At 37.7% G+C, this 14,013-nt stretch overlaps 1 protein-coding gene across 1 annotated transcript in view; it reads left to right on the plus strand.

The window, feature by feature from the left end:
* Positions 1–14,013, plus strand: part of LOC122810701 (adhesion G protein-coupled receptor E1-like) — a 497,749-nt gene that overhangs the window by 267,310 nt on the left and 216,426 nt on the right. The window contains exon 4 of the mRNA XM_044082266.1: positions 3,231–3,377. Coding sequence (XP_043938201.1) covers positions 3,231–3,377 — 147 coding nt within the window. The remainder of the gene's footprint in view (positions 1–3,230; positions 3,378–14,013) is intronic.

Consider the following 14,013-nt stretch of genomic DNA (forward strand, 5'->3'; position numbering starts at 1 on the left):
AGATGTTATAGCCTATCCCATCTCAATCTTAATTAATCGGACCATAACTGAATCCACAATCCCCTCCATATGGAAAATCTCCCATGTCATCCCCCTCCATAAAGGTGGCTCATCCACTGACCTCTCAAACTACAGACCAATAGCCATTTTGTCACCACTGGCAAAAATCATGGAAAATGTATTCACAAACAACTCATCCACTACCTAACTCAGGAAAATCTGCTAACCAACTCACAACATGGCTTCAGGCCCAAACATAGCACTACTACCGCTCTCCTCTCTTTCACAAACACTATCAATCTTAACCGGAATGACAAAAAAATTTCTTCAGCCCTCTTCTTGGACCTATCAAAAGCTTTTGATATGGTCAACCACGAACTCTTGCATGCAACCCTAAAAACTCTCTATCTAGATAACAAAACCCTAGACTGGTTTCATGCCTATCTTTCTGATAGGCAACAAGCTGTGCTCTGGCAAAGCAAGCTCTCCGACCTCCTACCCAACACCATAGGAGTCCCCCAAGGTTCCATACTTGAACCTCTTCTATTTTCCATCTTTATTAATGATCTTAACAAAGTCATCCCAGAGTCTACATGTATTCAATATGCTGATGACTCAACCTTAATTTGCTCAGATATATCCCCAACTATTCTATTATCCAAAACTCAAGACTGTTTCACTGCAGTTGAGAATTGGTTATCGGAATGCCAACTGATCCTTAATCCAAAAAAAACGAAAATGCTACTCTTCCATCCTACCCATAAAACACCAACTTTTCCCTTTTGTGTACAATCCAACAATGGAACCACCATCTCCCCCGACCCTCATACCAAGCTACTAGGGGTTACCATTGACACCAAACTCAGATTTGAAGTGCACATCAACCAAACTATCAAAACTGTTAATAAGAAACTGGGGTCCCTTTATAGAATAAAATCCTTTCTGACTCCCATGGCTAAAGTTGCCATTGCTCGCACCCATCTCCTTTCTATCATCTTGTATGCCTCCCCCATACTAACAAACCCCAACAAATCAGATCTATCTAAACTCTCTTGTTGTTATAATCATATAGCGAGATTTGCCACAGGCCTGCCCTACAAAACCCATCACTGTACTAATCTTCAGAACCTAGGGTGGATAGAACTACCAAACCTACTTCTACAGAAGCAACTTATCATTGCTTATAAAATACTCTCTCAACCTGAAAACACTCCCGGCCTGAGTGGATTAATTACCCCTTACACAAACCTAAATAGACTAACATCATCTCACAGATTACTTGCACAGACGATCAAATCCTGTAACTCAGGAGGTGACTCTCTGTTTTCAAACACAGTGGGTAAAATATGGAACTCTCTTCCACCTAGTCTCACCGAATCAACCTCCCTAAATACTTTCAGGAATGGCCTCTCCCACCACTTCAAATCCCACTGGCTTTGCCAATGTTCTAATCCAGACTAACCCATAGCTCCCCCTCAACCTCCTCAGTAAATTTACTATCCACCTAGGCCTCAAGCCATCTACTCTCCCCCTGAAACTAACTATTTGTCGGTTTGTTTCTTATAATAATTGTTCACTGTACATCCTAATGTAACTTTTTCTTACTTGTGTAAACTAGCTATATGACGGTTTGTTTTTCTCTTTATAATTGTTATTGTACATACTAATGCAACTTTTTTTCTTCCCTGAGTATTTAATGCATAACTACAATCGTATGTTATCTGTCAAACATTGTTGTAACCTACTATGTACTATTGGATCTTTTTGTAACCTACTATGTACTATTGGAGCTTTTCTCCCCGGGCGTCTGCTGAAAACGGACATGTGTCCAGTCAGACTTTCCCGGTCAACAAATGTAAAATAAAATAAAAATAAATAAAATAAATAAATAAAACTCACCATTTTTTTTACCTTGAGCAATTAATTATTTTATTTTAATTTTTGCAGGTAAATGGTATTGTCATGTGGACAGCTATCATACTCCTGTATGCATACCTGTCATCAGTTATTTTGAATATCTTTATATTTATAATCCAATAATTATTTGTTGTATATCAGACTGACATGTGAAGAAGATATCTGATGACTTCCTGATGATTGAGAAGGGTAGTCATCCAAACTTGATTACATTTCATGAATATTTAAACAATTAGGCTTTGCCATAAAGTTTACATTAAATGCAGAACTATTCACCACTGATTTCTTGGATGTCAATGTTATGAAGACTTTGAATGTTTCCCTGGTTGCTAATTTATATTGTAAACCTTTCAGCAGGAATTCCTTATTCTTTTATAATAATTGTTACCTACACCAGACAGAAATATACATAAGGCTCAGTACATGAGGATATAAAAGAATCTGTAGAACTGAGAAGGTTAAAAAACACTGGATGATCTTATCCATCACCTTTTATATCAGGGTTATGGAAAAAATGACTTGGACATTATATATAAGGAGGCAGATTTCATGCCTGGGGGACAGCTGCTACAGTATGGCAAGGAATCAGTTGAGAAAGGGCAGAGATAGAGAGAGAGAGATTGGATTTACAACCACTTTTGGAAGCAATAGTTTACTTAGCAAAGATATTGAAGAAATGCTGATCAGTTTTGCAAATTAACCTGATTTTGAATGTATCCATTAACTACAGATGTATTTATAGGTATGGAAGGATAAGAAATCTATCACAAATATTTGGATCTGGCAAGATTACCATAAAAGAAATCTTAGGGATTCCAAGAGAATAATGGTTGTGTAAGCTGTGACAAATGTATACACTGCAATAAATTATTTATCTGTATACATTTTCCACACCTAATGCACCAGTGATTTTTTATATTAGACAAGATAGAATTTGTATATCACAAGCAGTGATATATCTTGGAGAGTGTTTCTGTGCATACCTCTCAACTATCCAGAGTTTTACAGAATGTCCAGATTTTTGCTTCATATTTTTGGACTGTTCCTCATAAAATATATAGTTTTCTGTCAAATCACTGAGAATTGAAGTCACTAAATAATGACAGACATAGGACTAAAGAACATTATTCTAAAAGAAGAACACATACAGCAGTACACTTGCTTTATCATATTTCATTACTTTATCATATTTTCACACTGATAACTCTAAATGGCATGAAAAATCATGGAAAGAAAGGGTCTTTAAACAATGCATAGTAGTTAGTAAATATTACAGATCAACTCTCATGCTTCTGTTTTCACTGTCATTTCAGATAATGATGAATGTAGTACGAATAATACATGCCCAGGTGATGCAAAATGTAACAACACCATTGGAAGTTATCAATGCATTTGTGAACCTGGATTTCAGATTGTATTGAAAGCAATAAGCCTCAATAATACACAAAAAAGTTGTGATGGTAAGTATAATTTAGAATTCGATTCTTAGTGTCATAACAGTTTAGTGAACAAAGGACATTATCTATGTAATTCATTTAAATACTACAAGCAATAGTCCATATATGTGGTTAGTATGTTAATGACACATTCCAATGTGGATGCAGAGACCTGTAACTAGTACTTATACCATGTACATGTCATTGTCATCCCAGTATTGTAATTGATAAGTCACTCAGACCAGTTTTGGCATAAACCAGAGTTCAAGCTATTTAAGTCAATGGATATTATTAAGAATCCTTATTACACTTTATGTAGTGTATATTGGAATCTGCTAGATCACTGTTGTAGAACTAAAGCAAAGTATTAATGTAACTAGTGACAAGATTCCACTTGTCCCCTCAAACTGCATGATGTTTGAGAGCAGGTAAGAAAGAAGATTTATAAGGCCTTCTTGAGAGATTTATGTCCAAAGTTGCAAACTGGCTCTTGACTGAGCCTTTAAGGTGCATATAGTTTGTCCTATCTGAACTGAGACCCCCCCTTTGGTGTGCACTTATTATATACTGTTAAATATGGTAATTGGGTTTACATGGCCCAACATATCTTTAACTTGCCATATTATGCCTGAGCTGCCATATTATGCCTGAGCTGTGTTGCCTAATTTTGACAAGGGTCTGGGCTTCCAACTATTTTTAATTGATACAGCAGTTTACCTGAGAAACATTCATAGGTTCACAGGTAGGCACTAGGCAATCATTCTTCAGTAGTTGGTCAAACCTACTTTCAAGGGTAAGGGCTCATGGAACAGTGTCACAGATTATTGGCCTATAAACTTGTTACCTAATGTGAGAAATATTATGAAAAGTATGGTTTTGTGTGTTCGGCTCAGTTAAATGAGAGATTTTGGAAAAACAATATGTATCAGTTGCACAGTACAAATGTGTAATCAATTTCTGTAAAACAATATAATTTTGGCTTTTGAAAACCTTATCAAGGTTGATGCTGTCTACACTGATATCACTTCTGCTTCCAAAATAATTGAATATACTAAATTAGTAACAGATTTGTGTCTCTCCTGATCACTAACTGTGTGGGTAGTTCAGTGTTTGAGCAATAGAAGGCAATTAGTCTATTATGGGTCCTCATATGATGATGGGCTACAGATAAATGGTTCCATAGGAATCTATATTGAGCCTTTACCTCTTCAGTTATATTATTTGATATTAATATATGTCCTGACATCCTTTGTTTTTATAGCAATGACCCCAAATTAGGTGAATGTTTTACAAATGAAGATGATTGTAAAATTTTACAAACTTGCCCATATAATTTAAGCCCCTGGACTAGTACTGGTAAGATGGTTATTAGCACAAAAAACCTAAATGTTTGTGTTTTGATAAACAACAGGTTAGAGAATGCATTCTCCAAAAAAAAGATAGTGAGAGAATTGCTATGATCAAAGATTCAAGTATTGTTCTATACAGTAGCATGCTTTTTAATCACATTTAAAGCACAGTCGGGTAGATTTCTTAGGTTCATAGGTTCATAGGTTCATACTAGGCTATCTGCCCTAGGGCATTTATAAGCCTAGCCAGAGTGTGTGTGGCTTTCACCACCCCTTAGGATGAGAATACTATACCCATTAGTTTGATGTGCCTCTGTCCAGCAGTGACACAGAGATGATTCCCGGGGTAAACCTACAATCTTCCATCCACTCGTCAAGATTTCTCTTGAACAGAGTCAGTCAGGGGCTCTGCCTCACATGGACTGGGATTCTGTTCCATAGTGTAGGGAGTCTCTGGGTGATGAATCTGTCCCTCCAGCACGTCCTATTTATATCCGTGTTGAGGTTTAAGTCTCTTGCTCTCGTGGCTCTGGTGGATTTGGATTTTTTGAGGTGGAGCATGTCCATTAATTCCGGGTTGGACATGGCCTTGTATGTCAGGCACAGATCACCTCTGAGCAGATGGTATGCGACTGAATAGAGCTGGGGTTTCTTCAGTCGGGCATTGTATGACATATGTTTGAGCCCCTTTATCCTTTTGGTGAGGAACTTTTGGGGTCTTTCCAACTGCTGCAGGTGTCGGGTAAGGTACATTCCGAATGGGGCGTTGTACTCAATCATTTGTCTGATAAGTGAAGAGTACAGGGGTACAATGACCTCTCCTGATCTGGATGTGAATCCCTTCATGATCAGGTGGGCAATGTAGAAGGTCTTCCTAACCACTTTGGCAATGTGAGTGTCAAAAGAGAGGTTACTGTCAACTTGGGTCCCCAGGTCCCTGATAACTTCTTCCGTGTTTAATGGATTACCACCTATGTGGTAATTAGGGGTTACCTTGTTTTTCCCAAAGGGTATGACTATACATTTTTTGGCATTTAGCTTAAGGCCATGGCTCTGGCACCAGTTATCCATTTCTATGAGACCTCTCTGGAGGATGTCTGTGTCTGATGGAGTGTCAATTATGGTGCCCAGTTTGCAGTCATCTGCAAATTTTGTCAGCCACAACTCCCCTATGTTTGCCTGCACTTCAGAAAAATAAATGCCGAACAAGAGGGGGCCCAGGACTGAGCCCTGTGGGACACAGCTCGTGACCGGCTTAGAGTCTGACATGGCACCAGCAACTCTAACCCTGTGTGTTCTGTCCTTGAGCCAGTTTGCAACCCATCTTGTGACATATGGGTTTACATCTAAGCTGGTGAGCTTTTCTATGATGCCCGAGTGGGGTATTGTGTCGAACGCTTTTGCTAGGTCAAGGTAGGCTGTGTGAACTGCCTTACCCTCATCAATGGCCTTAGTGACTGTTTCAAAAAAGTCGACCAAGTTCAAGAGGCAGGATCTGCCCTTGACAAAGCCAAATTGGGTAGGATCCAGTGTCTGTAGGTCCCCAATGTCTTTATTTATGAGTTCCATTATGATCCTCTCCATAGCTTTGCAGACAAGGCTCGTCAACCTTATGGGGCGGTAATTTCCAGGGTCCGTAGAAGCACCGCCTTTGTGGAGTGGGACCACAGTTGCCGTACGCCATTCTTTGGGTACGTATCCTGTAGTAAGGCTAAGATTAAACAGCAGCCTTATGTGTGGGTTTAGTTCCTCATTGAGTTTGTGTAGCACACAGCTGGGGACACCGTCCGGTCCCATTGATGCTGTGTTTTTTGCTTTAGAGAGAGCAGCTCTCACCTGGGCATCTGAGATGTTTGGGAGGCTAGACTCTGGTGGGATAGATATTTCTCCTTTTGGGGGGGAGGGAGAAATTTGCACTGAACCTGTCTGCCAGTATGTTGGCAATGTCTGTGGGTTCAGTGATTTTTATCATTTTGGACTAATTCTGAGCATATCTGGGAGTTTCCACCCAGGTTTCTAACATAGCTAAAGAAGGCCTTATGATTGTCTTTTGTGTCATTAGCGATTTTTCTCTCAAAGTTGGCCTTGGATGATTTTATGAGTGATCGTAGTTTTTGCTAGTATTGATCAGAGATGCCTTCCCTTTTAGGGATTTTGCTCTGTCATGTAGTAGCTTTCTCCTCTTGTTGTAGAGTTTGTTTATGGCTGGGTCCACCAGACCGGGCCTGCCTTTGGTGGAAAGGGTCTTGATTTTATTAGGGATTGCTTGATCCATACATTCCTGGAGGTGCTCGTAGAAGGCATTTGTAAGGGTTTCAGCAGCGTGGGTTGTGGTTTCCACTGCCTCGGGCGCCTTGAAGCATACCACTCCAGTCTTAAGAAGTGTGAAGTTTGCTTTTGAGAAGTTCTTCACTGTGGTCTTTTTTGCTGGGGGTGGGGGCGGGATGTGGATCTCCAGTGAGATTAATTTATGGTCTGATCTCTCCAATGAGGGATATACTTCCAGTGTGGAGCATTTTGTCCCCATGTTTGTGATGATCAGGTCTAGTATATTTTCTCCTCTTGTGGGAATGGTGACTAGTTGTTCCATAGCATTTGAGTTTATGAACTCCAGGAACCTTTGGGCTAGGGTGTTGGGGCTTGAGTAATGCTCCCAGTCTATGTTTGGGTAGTTGAAGTCACCCAATATGATGGTGTTTGGAGAGACATTCATACTCTCCAGTGTCTTCAGGAAGGCTGTGTGGGTTTCCTGAGTTTGAGAAGGTGGTCTGTAGCATGTTACAAACTGTAGGGCAGTTTTACCTATGGTTAATTGCACCTGGATGGTCTCCGATACTTGATGCGTTGCCACTAACCTGGAGGTGTGGGTATCCTTTATGAATATGGATACTCCCCCTCCTTTTGTGGTTCGGTCCGGATTTTGGGGCCGGAACGCATGATATGAGGTATAACCTGATAGTGCTGGGGTGCTCTCAGGAGCCTTGAACCAGGTTTCAGTCACAGCACAGACATCGATGTTCTCCATACTGAGGAGGGCTTCAAGGGCATGCATCTTGAGGTTTAGACTTCTGACATTGAGCAGTATTACCCTTAGTTTTTCTCCATTTTTGTTTTCTAGGGTGGTAGGTTTATCATTTGAGCCTTGCCTAAAAAAGGCACTATGGGGGTGGCAAGAGCCTTTGCCAATATCCGGAAGCCCAGGGGTGACAGGTGCAAGCCGTCCCTTGTGAAGCAGCATGGCTTTTCAAGCATGTCATCCCAGGCAGACAGACATTGGATCCCCTTAGAATGACACCAGTAATTAAGCCAATTATTAAAGCTGATCATTTTGTCTCTGTATTGTGGCATCATTCTTGGTGAGGGTAGGATACTGCTCAGGGTCAGGGTCATACCGGCCTGGGCTACATAATCTGAGAGCTCCTCTATGTCTCTTTTCATGTAGTCCAGGGAGGTACGTCTCAGGTCGTTCACACCGGCATGGACAATGACTGAGTCATACTTGTACTTGCTGTGGAGTGACCTGAGTGCTTGTGTTATGTGGCGGATTCTAGCGCCTGACAGGCAGCTTACTGTGATCTTTTCCTTGTTCAGTCTGGTGAGTGGGACGTCAGTGTGTCTGACTATGGAGTCACCTATAACAAGTGTGTCTGGCATTGTGTTTGGCCTTAAGGCTCTTTATTAGTGAATTCTTGAACTCAAGGGATAAGGATGTCTTAACAACAGTTTTTATGGCCCTGTTTATGACAAAGTTGAATGATGTTAACCTTTTATGGTACTCATTTTAAAACAGTGGACAAAATCAACAAGGACACATGCAGCATGGATTTACAAAGCTGATATGTGATTGAGCTATAAAGAGAAATTGTGGTGGGACTGCATAATTATAGGCACAGAGTCCTTATGCAAGTTTATTCTGCTTCAATGGATCCTTATTTAAGGGAATGTCTCTGGCTAGCAAAAAACAAAAGGGCAGAATCAGGAAGTGAATATTTGAGAAGTATAAGAACAAATAGTTGGTTTTCATAGAAAGTAGAATCTATTTGGAATTGGAGAGTAAGAAGCTAGTTTCTTTCACAGTTGTATAAGATGGTTTACTTTGTGGAAGGTGCTATGCATATTAGATGGACAGCAAAGGCTTTTAGCCCATGTCTGATGCTAGATTGTATTCTGTCCTTGTTTATATTTATGTAAATTTGTTAACATGGTAAGTGGACTAGTCCAAGGATCCTTTCAAAACATGAACTGGGCAGACACAGTATAAAATAAAATACTAACTAAATGGTATAATATTCAGTATTTTATAAGAGGTAGCTTACAATACAAAGGAAGAATCAAGGCTCTACATCTACACACACACACAGACATGCACACACACACACACACACACACACACACACACACACACACACACACACACACACACACACACTCTCACACATGAAGCCTTTATAGTTTGCTAGCAGACAACAATGTGCAGTGAATGAAATGCAAGCGTGAAATACAATAAATATTCAAAATGAAGATAATATATTTGGAAAAAAGTAGAGAAATAAGCCAAATGTAGCAGCATCCTCATGGAGAGATATAGAGTGAGATATAAGGTAGGTAGAGCTATTTAGCATAACACTCGAAGTTATCTTCCTAAGACGAAGGTTGATAAACAGTGGTAATGTAAAGAATGAGATGAATGGATTAGTAATATCAAGAAAGTGTAGAAATAAAGAGTGCTAAGAATAAAAATGAAGGTAGAAAGTGCAAATGTTAATGGAGCACAGAGAAGAAAGGAGTGTAAGAAGGAAAGTGTAAAAGGAAAGAAAGAATGTGTGGTGAGCAAAGAGAAAAAGAAGTGTGGGGAAGGAAACACAGCATTAGTATAACTAGTACAACTGGTATGGTAGGTCAGACTGATGACTTTAGAGTACTTAATTTAATATTTAGTTGCATAGCGTTTGTCTGATTTTTCTCAGAGAAGTTGACTTAACATTTCTTTTGAATTCTGTGCTAGCTGACATGATTATTCTTTTATTTTAGAATTCTTTGTTTGCAGCTAAAAAGTGATTCCTTGAATGAGTCTGCCATTGCAGATTTACTAAAGCACAGGTATTTTGTGCAGTGTACTATAGGCTATGTATGTATAGGGCATATATAAAGGTAACACCTGATAACTGTGGTGATCTGTGCTCCTCGTGTCAGAAGTTGGATGATATACTTACAATTATCAATAGTAAATCTAAACGTAATGGTAATAATTGTACTTGTACAATTTGCACATCTTGGAAAACTGTTGTTACATCTTTTGATGACTGTGCTGATGATGTAAACAATATTATTCAAAGTGCAAACAGAACACATTTAGGAAAGGATGTGTCTATTGTCAGTAACAGTCAACAACTACTAAACATAATACTACCAATGACAACTTTGGTATTCAGGACACAAGTATTCAGCACTTTGAAGATTAACAGCATGTAGAAAAAAATAAAAAAAGGAAAAAGTTCACAATAAATAATAAAGAAGAAAATGAGATTGATTAATCTCTATAATGTAAAGACAATTTATACAAAAAACTACAATGCTTTGTTATGTAACACTCAGATTACATGGAGTGATAACAGTGTTCGGTCTGAAAACATTCAGACTAGAGAAAAATGTATAATTTTTCCAACAGAGAAGGTAGGAAAAAGGGCAATGGGAAAGTGAAAATGAAGAAATCAAAAGTGAACTTGGAAGGATTGAAGAACATTATTGTAAGAAATAATAAAAGAAAGATGCTGACATCATAGCTCAAGCTGTGGAAGTACAAAGGCACGTGAATGAGAATTGCATGTAAATGTAATGAACAAAGAAAACAGTGGGATTAATAAGACCAATGGTGACGAAGATCCTTCATTTGTAACAACTAACTGAACATATATTATTGAGTTGGAAGATGGAGATTCTTCAGATCTGGCCAGAAATTATATACTTGAGTTAGAGATGGAATTATTGGAGGAAATGTCTCTTATGTTTGCAGAGAAGTTAATGAACATTAAACAGCAAAAGTCCAGGATGTGAGGAAGGCATAATAATTCCCTAATGTAATGGAAATGCTTTTATTCATGTTGATACAAATTACTTCATCTGCAAGGACTCTGTGACTGTTAGTAGGGAACTTACAGCTCCCTTAGATAGCATAGCTTTTACAGATCTTACAAGTCTTAGGACATTTTTTTCACAAATCAAATATGCAAACAAGAGTCAGGTCTGCATGAATGAAAAGATTTTTCGATAAATACCATGTGAAAAATGGCTCATTTAAAAAAAAAAAAACAGAAATGTATAGCGTATCCAAGCCTCATTTTGGGCACATGTTTAGACTGGATGGCATGCACTTGTCAAGGCAAAGGAAGAACATTTTTTTCAGCAGATATGCTGCAATGTTTGATTAAGACAAGACAAGATTTTTGCCAGGTCAGAAATTTAGCAATTCACAGATAAAAGCATTTGCTGGATGCCTGATAGTTGTTAATGTTAGAAGCATTAGTAATATGTTTTTTTGGAAAATGTCCTACATTCCCCTGAGATTGATGTTATTAGCTGAGAAATATGGTTAAAGAACAATGATTGGAATCCAGCTCTGTCAGGGTAAAAATGTTTTTACTGTAACAAACATTCTAACAAAAAATCCGATGGAGGTGTTATGACACCAATTCAAGATTGTTATGAAATCTGTAATTATTATGTGTTCCATGATAACACCAATACTGTAGATTGTGTAACTGTGACTCTAAAGACAACCCTGGAACATATAACAATTGTTGAAGGGTATGGACTACCAAAGTCTGTACCTCTAACTGTTCACATTTTCACAGAATGTCCATACTTTTACCTCATATTTTTGGTGTGGTCCTCAAAAATGTTGTGATTTTCTCGTAAGTCGCTCGGGATTGAAGTTAATAAATAATGACAGGCATTTGAGTTTCAGACTTCAGACTTTCAGAAAATGCATGCTAGCACAAAACCTGTTATTGCAACAAATTTTACATTTATAACAGAGAGATATTTAAAAGCTATCCTTATTTTGGGACCTTTGCTCCCATTATTTTAAGCACTGCTCAGATTTCTTGTGCTAGGAGGTCAAAGAGTATGCCAAAGTCAAGTGCTGATGGCCTGGAGGAATTTAAACATTTTTTGCATGAAACATAGGATGGAAAAGAATAGCAGATGGGCCTTAAAATTTATAAGAATCAGACTGTAATAAAATTGATTCAACCACATTAATAAGGAAATTATTTACAACATATGTTCAGGAACAACAATGGCTTCAGATTGTAAAAAGCCTGCCAGGGAAGGAAATTACCATTACACTTCATATCAAGTTTTACCACCATCTGTGTGTAGTGATCATAGGGTCATAAAGGTTAAATTGCTGCTAGATAATTCTGCCAAACTGAAATGTAAACCAAAGCACAAAACAGAATATATGTAAGGAAAACAGTCACCATATAAAGCTCATTGGAGTGATGATTTCACTGGAAGAAACACAAAAAAATGTGGCAGGTTTTGAAAGATAATGTAAAAAAAAGTTTAACATCAGGGAATAGGTACATAAGGTCAAAAGGGTATATATAAGAACAAGGTGTTTGATTAAGGTGAGAGACAAAAATAAACAATGGAAAATGGAAAGGAGGTGAAACCATAACTTTGAAAACTGAAATAAAGAAAGCTGGTCAGACAAATTAAACAGAGTATGAGACAAGATAAAAAAATTGAAGAAAATGTATATAAAGATATTGAGCATAATAGGAAATCATTTTATAAATTAATAAGTTGGGGTAGGAGTAAAGACATACAAACTGATAATCTGTGCCTAGAATCTAAAAGTTATTCTCAAACACATCAGATGATAGATATATTTACAAAATATTATGCAAAGTAGTTTGCCTCCACAAAGGGGATGATAAATAATCATAGTAATATCCAGATAACTTCAGATACTGAAAAGAAATGAGGTTATATTGAAAAAGAACTACACAAATTGCACCCTGACAAAGCAAAGGGAGAGTAAGGAATTAGTAATAATTACCAGAAAATGAACTTGCTATTATATTTGTTATTCACTAGGTCATTTAAGTATGAGAAGATGCTTCAAAGTTGAAGACGTATGCTTGTTAAACCTTTCCTTAAGGGAAAGGGAACTAGGACAAACCCAGAGTCATACTGACCCATAAATTTACTTTCATGCTTGAGAAAAATAATGGAGAATATTTTTTTGGATAAATTATTGTCATAATTGGAAAGGCTGGGACTTAAAACCATATATTAGCATGCATATATTGAAAATAGATGTATAACCACCTCTAACATGATGTAATGTAACGATATAATAGCTATAAAAAAGAAAATGTGCTGTGTTATAATTTATATAAACTTAATTTCAGCATGTGATAGGGTCATACACAAACCACTAATCTATCAATTAGAATAACTAGATACTGATGTAATCTTAATAAGCTGGACAGCTGCATGTCTTATAAATAGGACATAGAGAGCATCATACAGTAATTAGACAGGTGAAATTCTAGGTTGCAATCAGGGTGTCTCACAGGGCCCAGTTCTAGGCCCACATCTGCTTAGGTTGTATCTTTTAGATCTAGCCTTTTCAGCTGAGGTGTTGTATAGTCTGTATGCAGATGACTCGAAAATGTGTAAACTGATTATGTGTTACAGATAGGGCATGTCTGCAAAAGAACTTGACTAAACTGACCATTTGGGAACAGGAGAATATGTGATAAACATATCAGAAGTTAAGCATGTGAGACTTGGGAGACACAGATTGAAAGATGAATATTTAATCCAGCGCACATTGATTGAAAGTGTAGATTCATTTAAGGAATTAGATATATGGATAGATATAGGTTCAAAATTTTCTAATCATATCAACAAACTGATTAGTGATAGTTATCAAAGTCTAGGTTGTATAAAAAGATTTATAAAGTCTAAGAAATTAAATCATTGTTTGTCAATTATGTTAGACCCAAACTTGAGCACAGTATAACAATATGGAAACCCTCTAAGACAACAAGCATGAGTAGATTGGAAGGAGTGCAGTGGAAATACATCAAGCACACCCATGGAAATGAAAATTTAAGTTATCATGAAAGACTGAAATATCTGAACTTGCATAGTGTCCCATACATACATTTAAAAGAAGACATAATTAAGGTGTATAGGACACTTAGAAATAGCTACCTCTGGGAATGTTTAGGGTTATCAAAAATAGTGCAAAATCATTAAACAACTTGCATAGAGAATTGAATTCATCCTCACGT

The sequence above is a fragment of the Protopterus annectens genome, chromosome 9.part0 (assembly GCF_019279795.1).
Source record: "Protopterus annectens isolate FY-2018-M chromosome 9.part0, PAN1.0, whole genome shotgun sequence".
Lineage (NCBI taxonomy): Eukaryota > Metazoa > Chordata > Ceratodontiformes > Protopteridae > Protopterus > Protopterus annectens.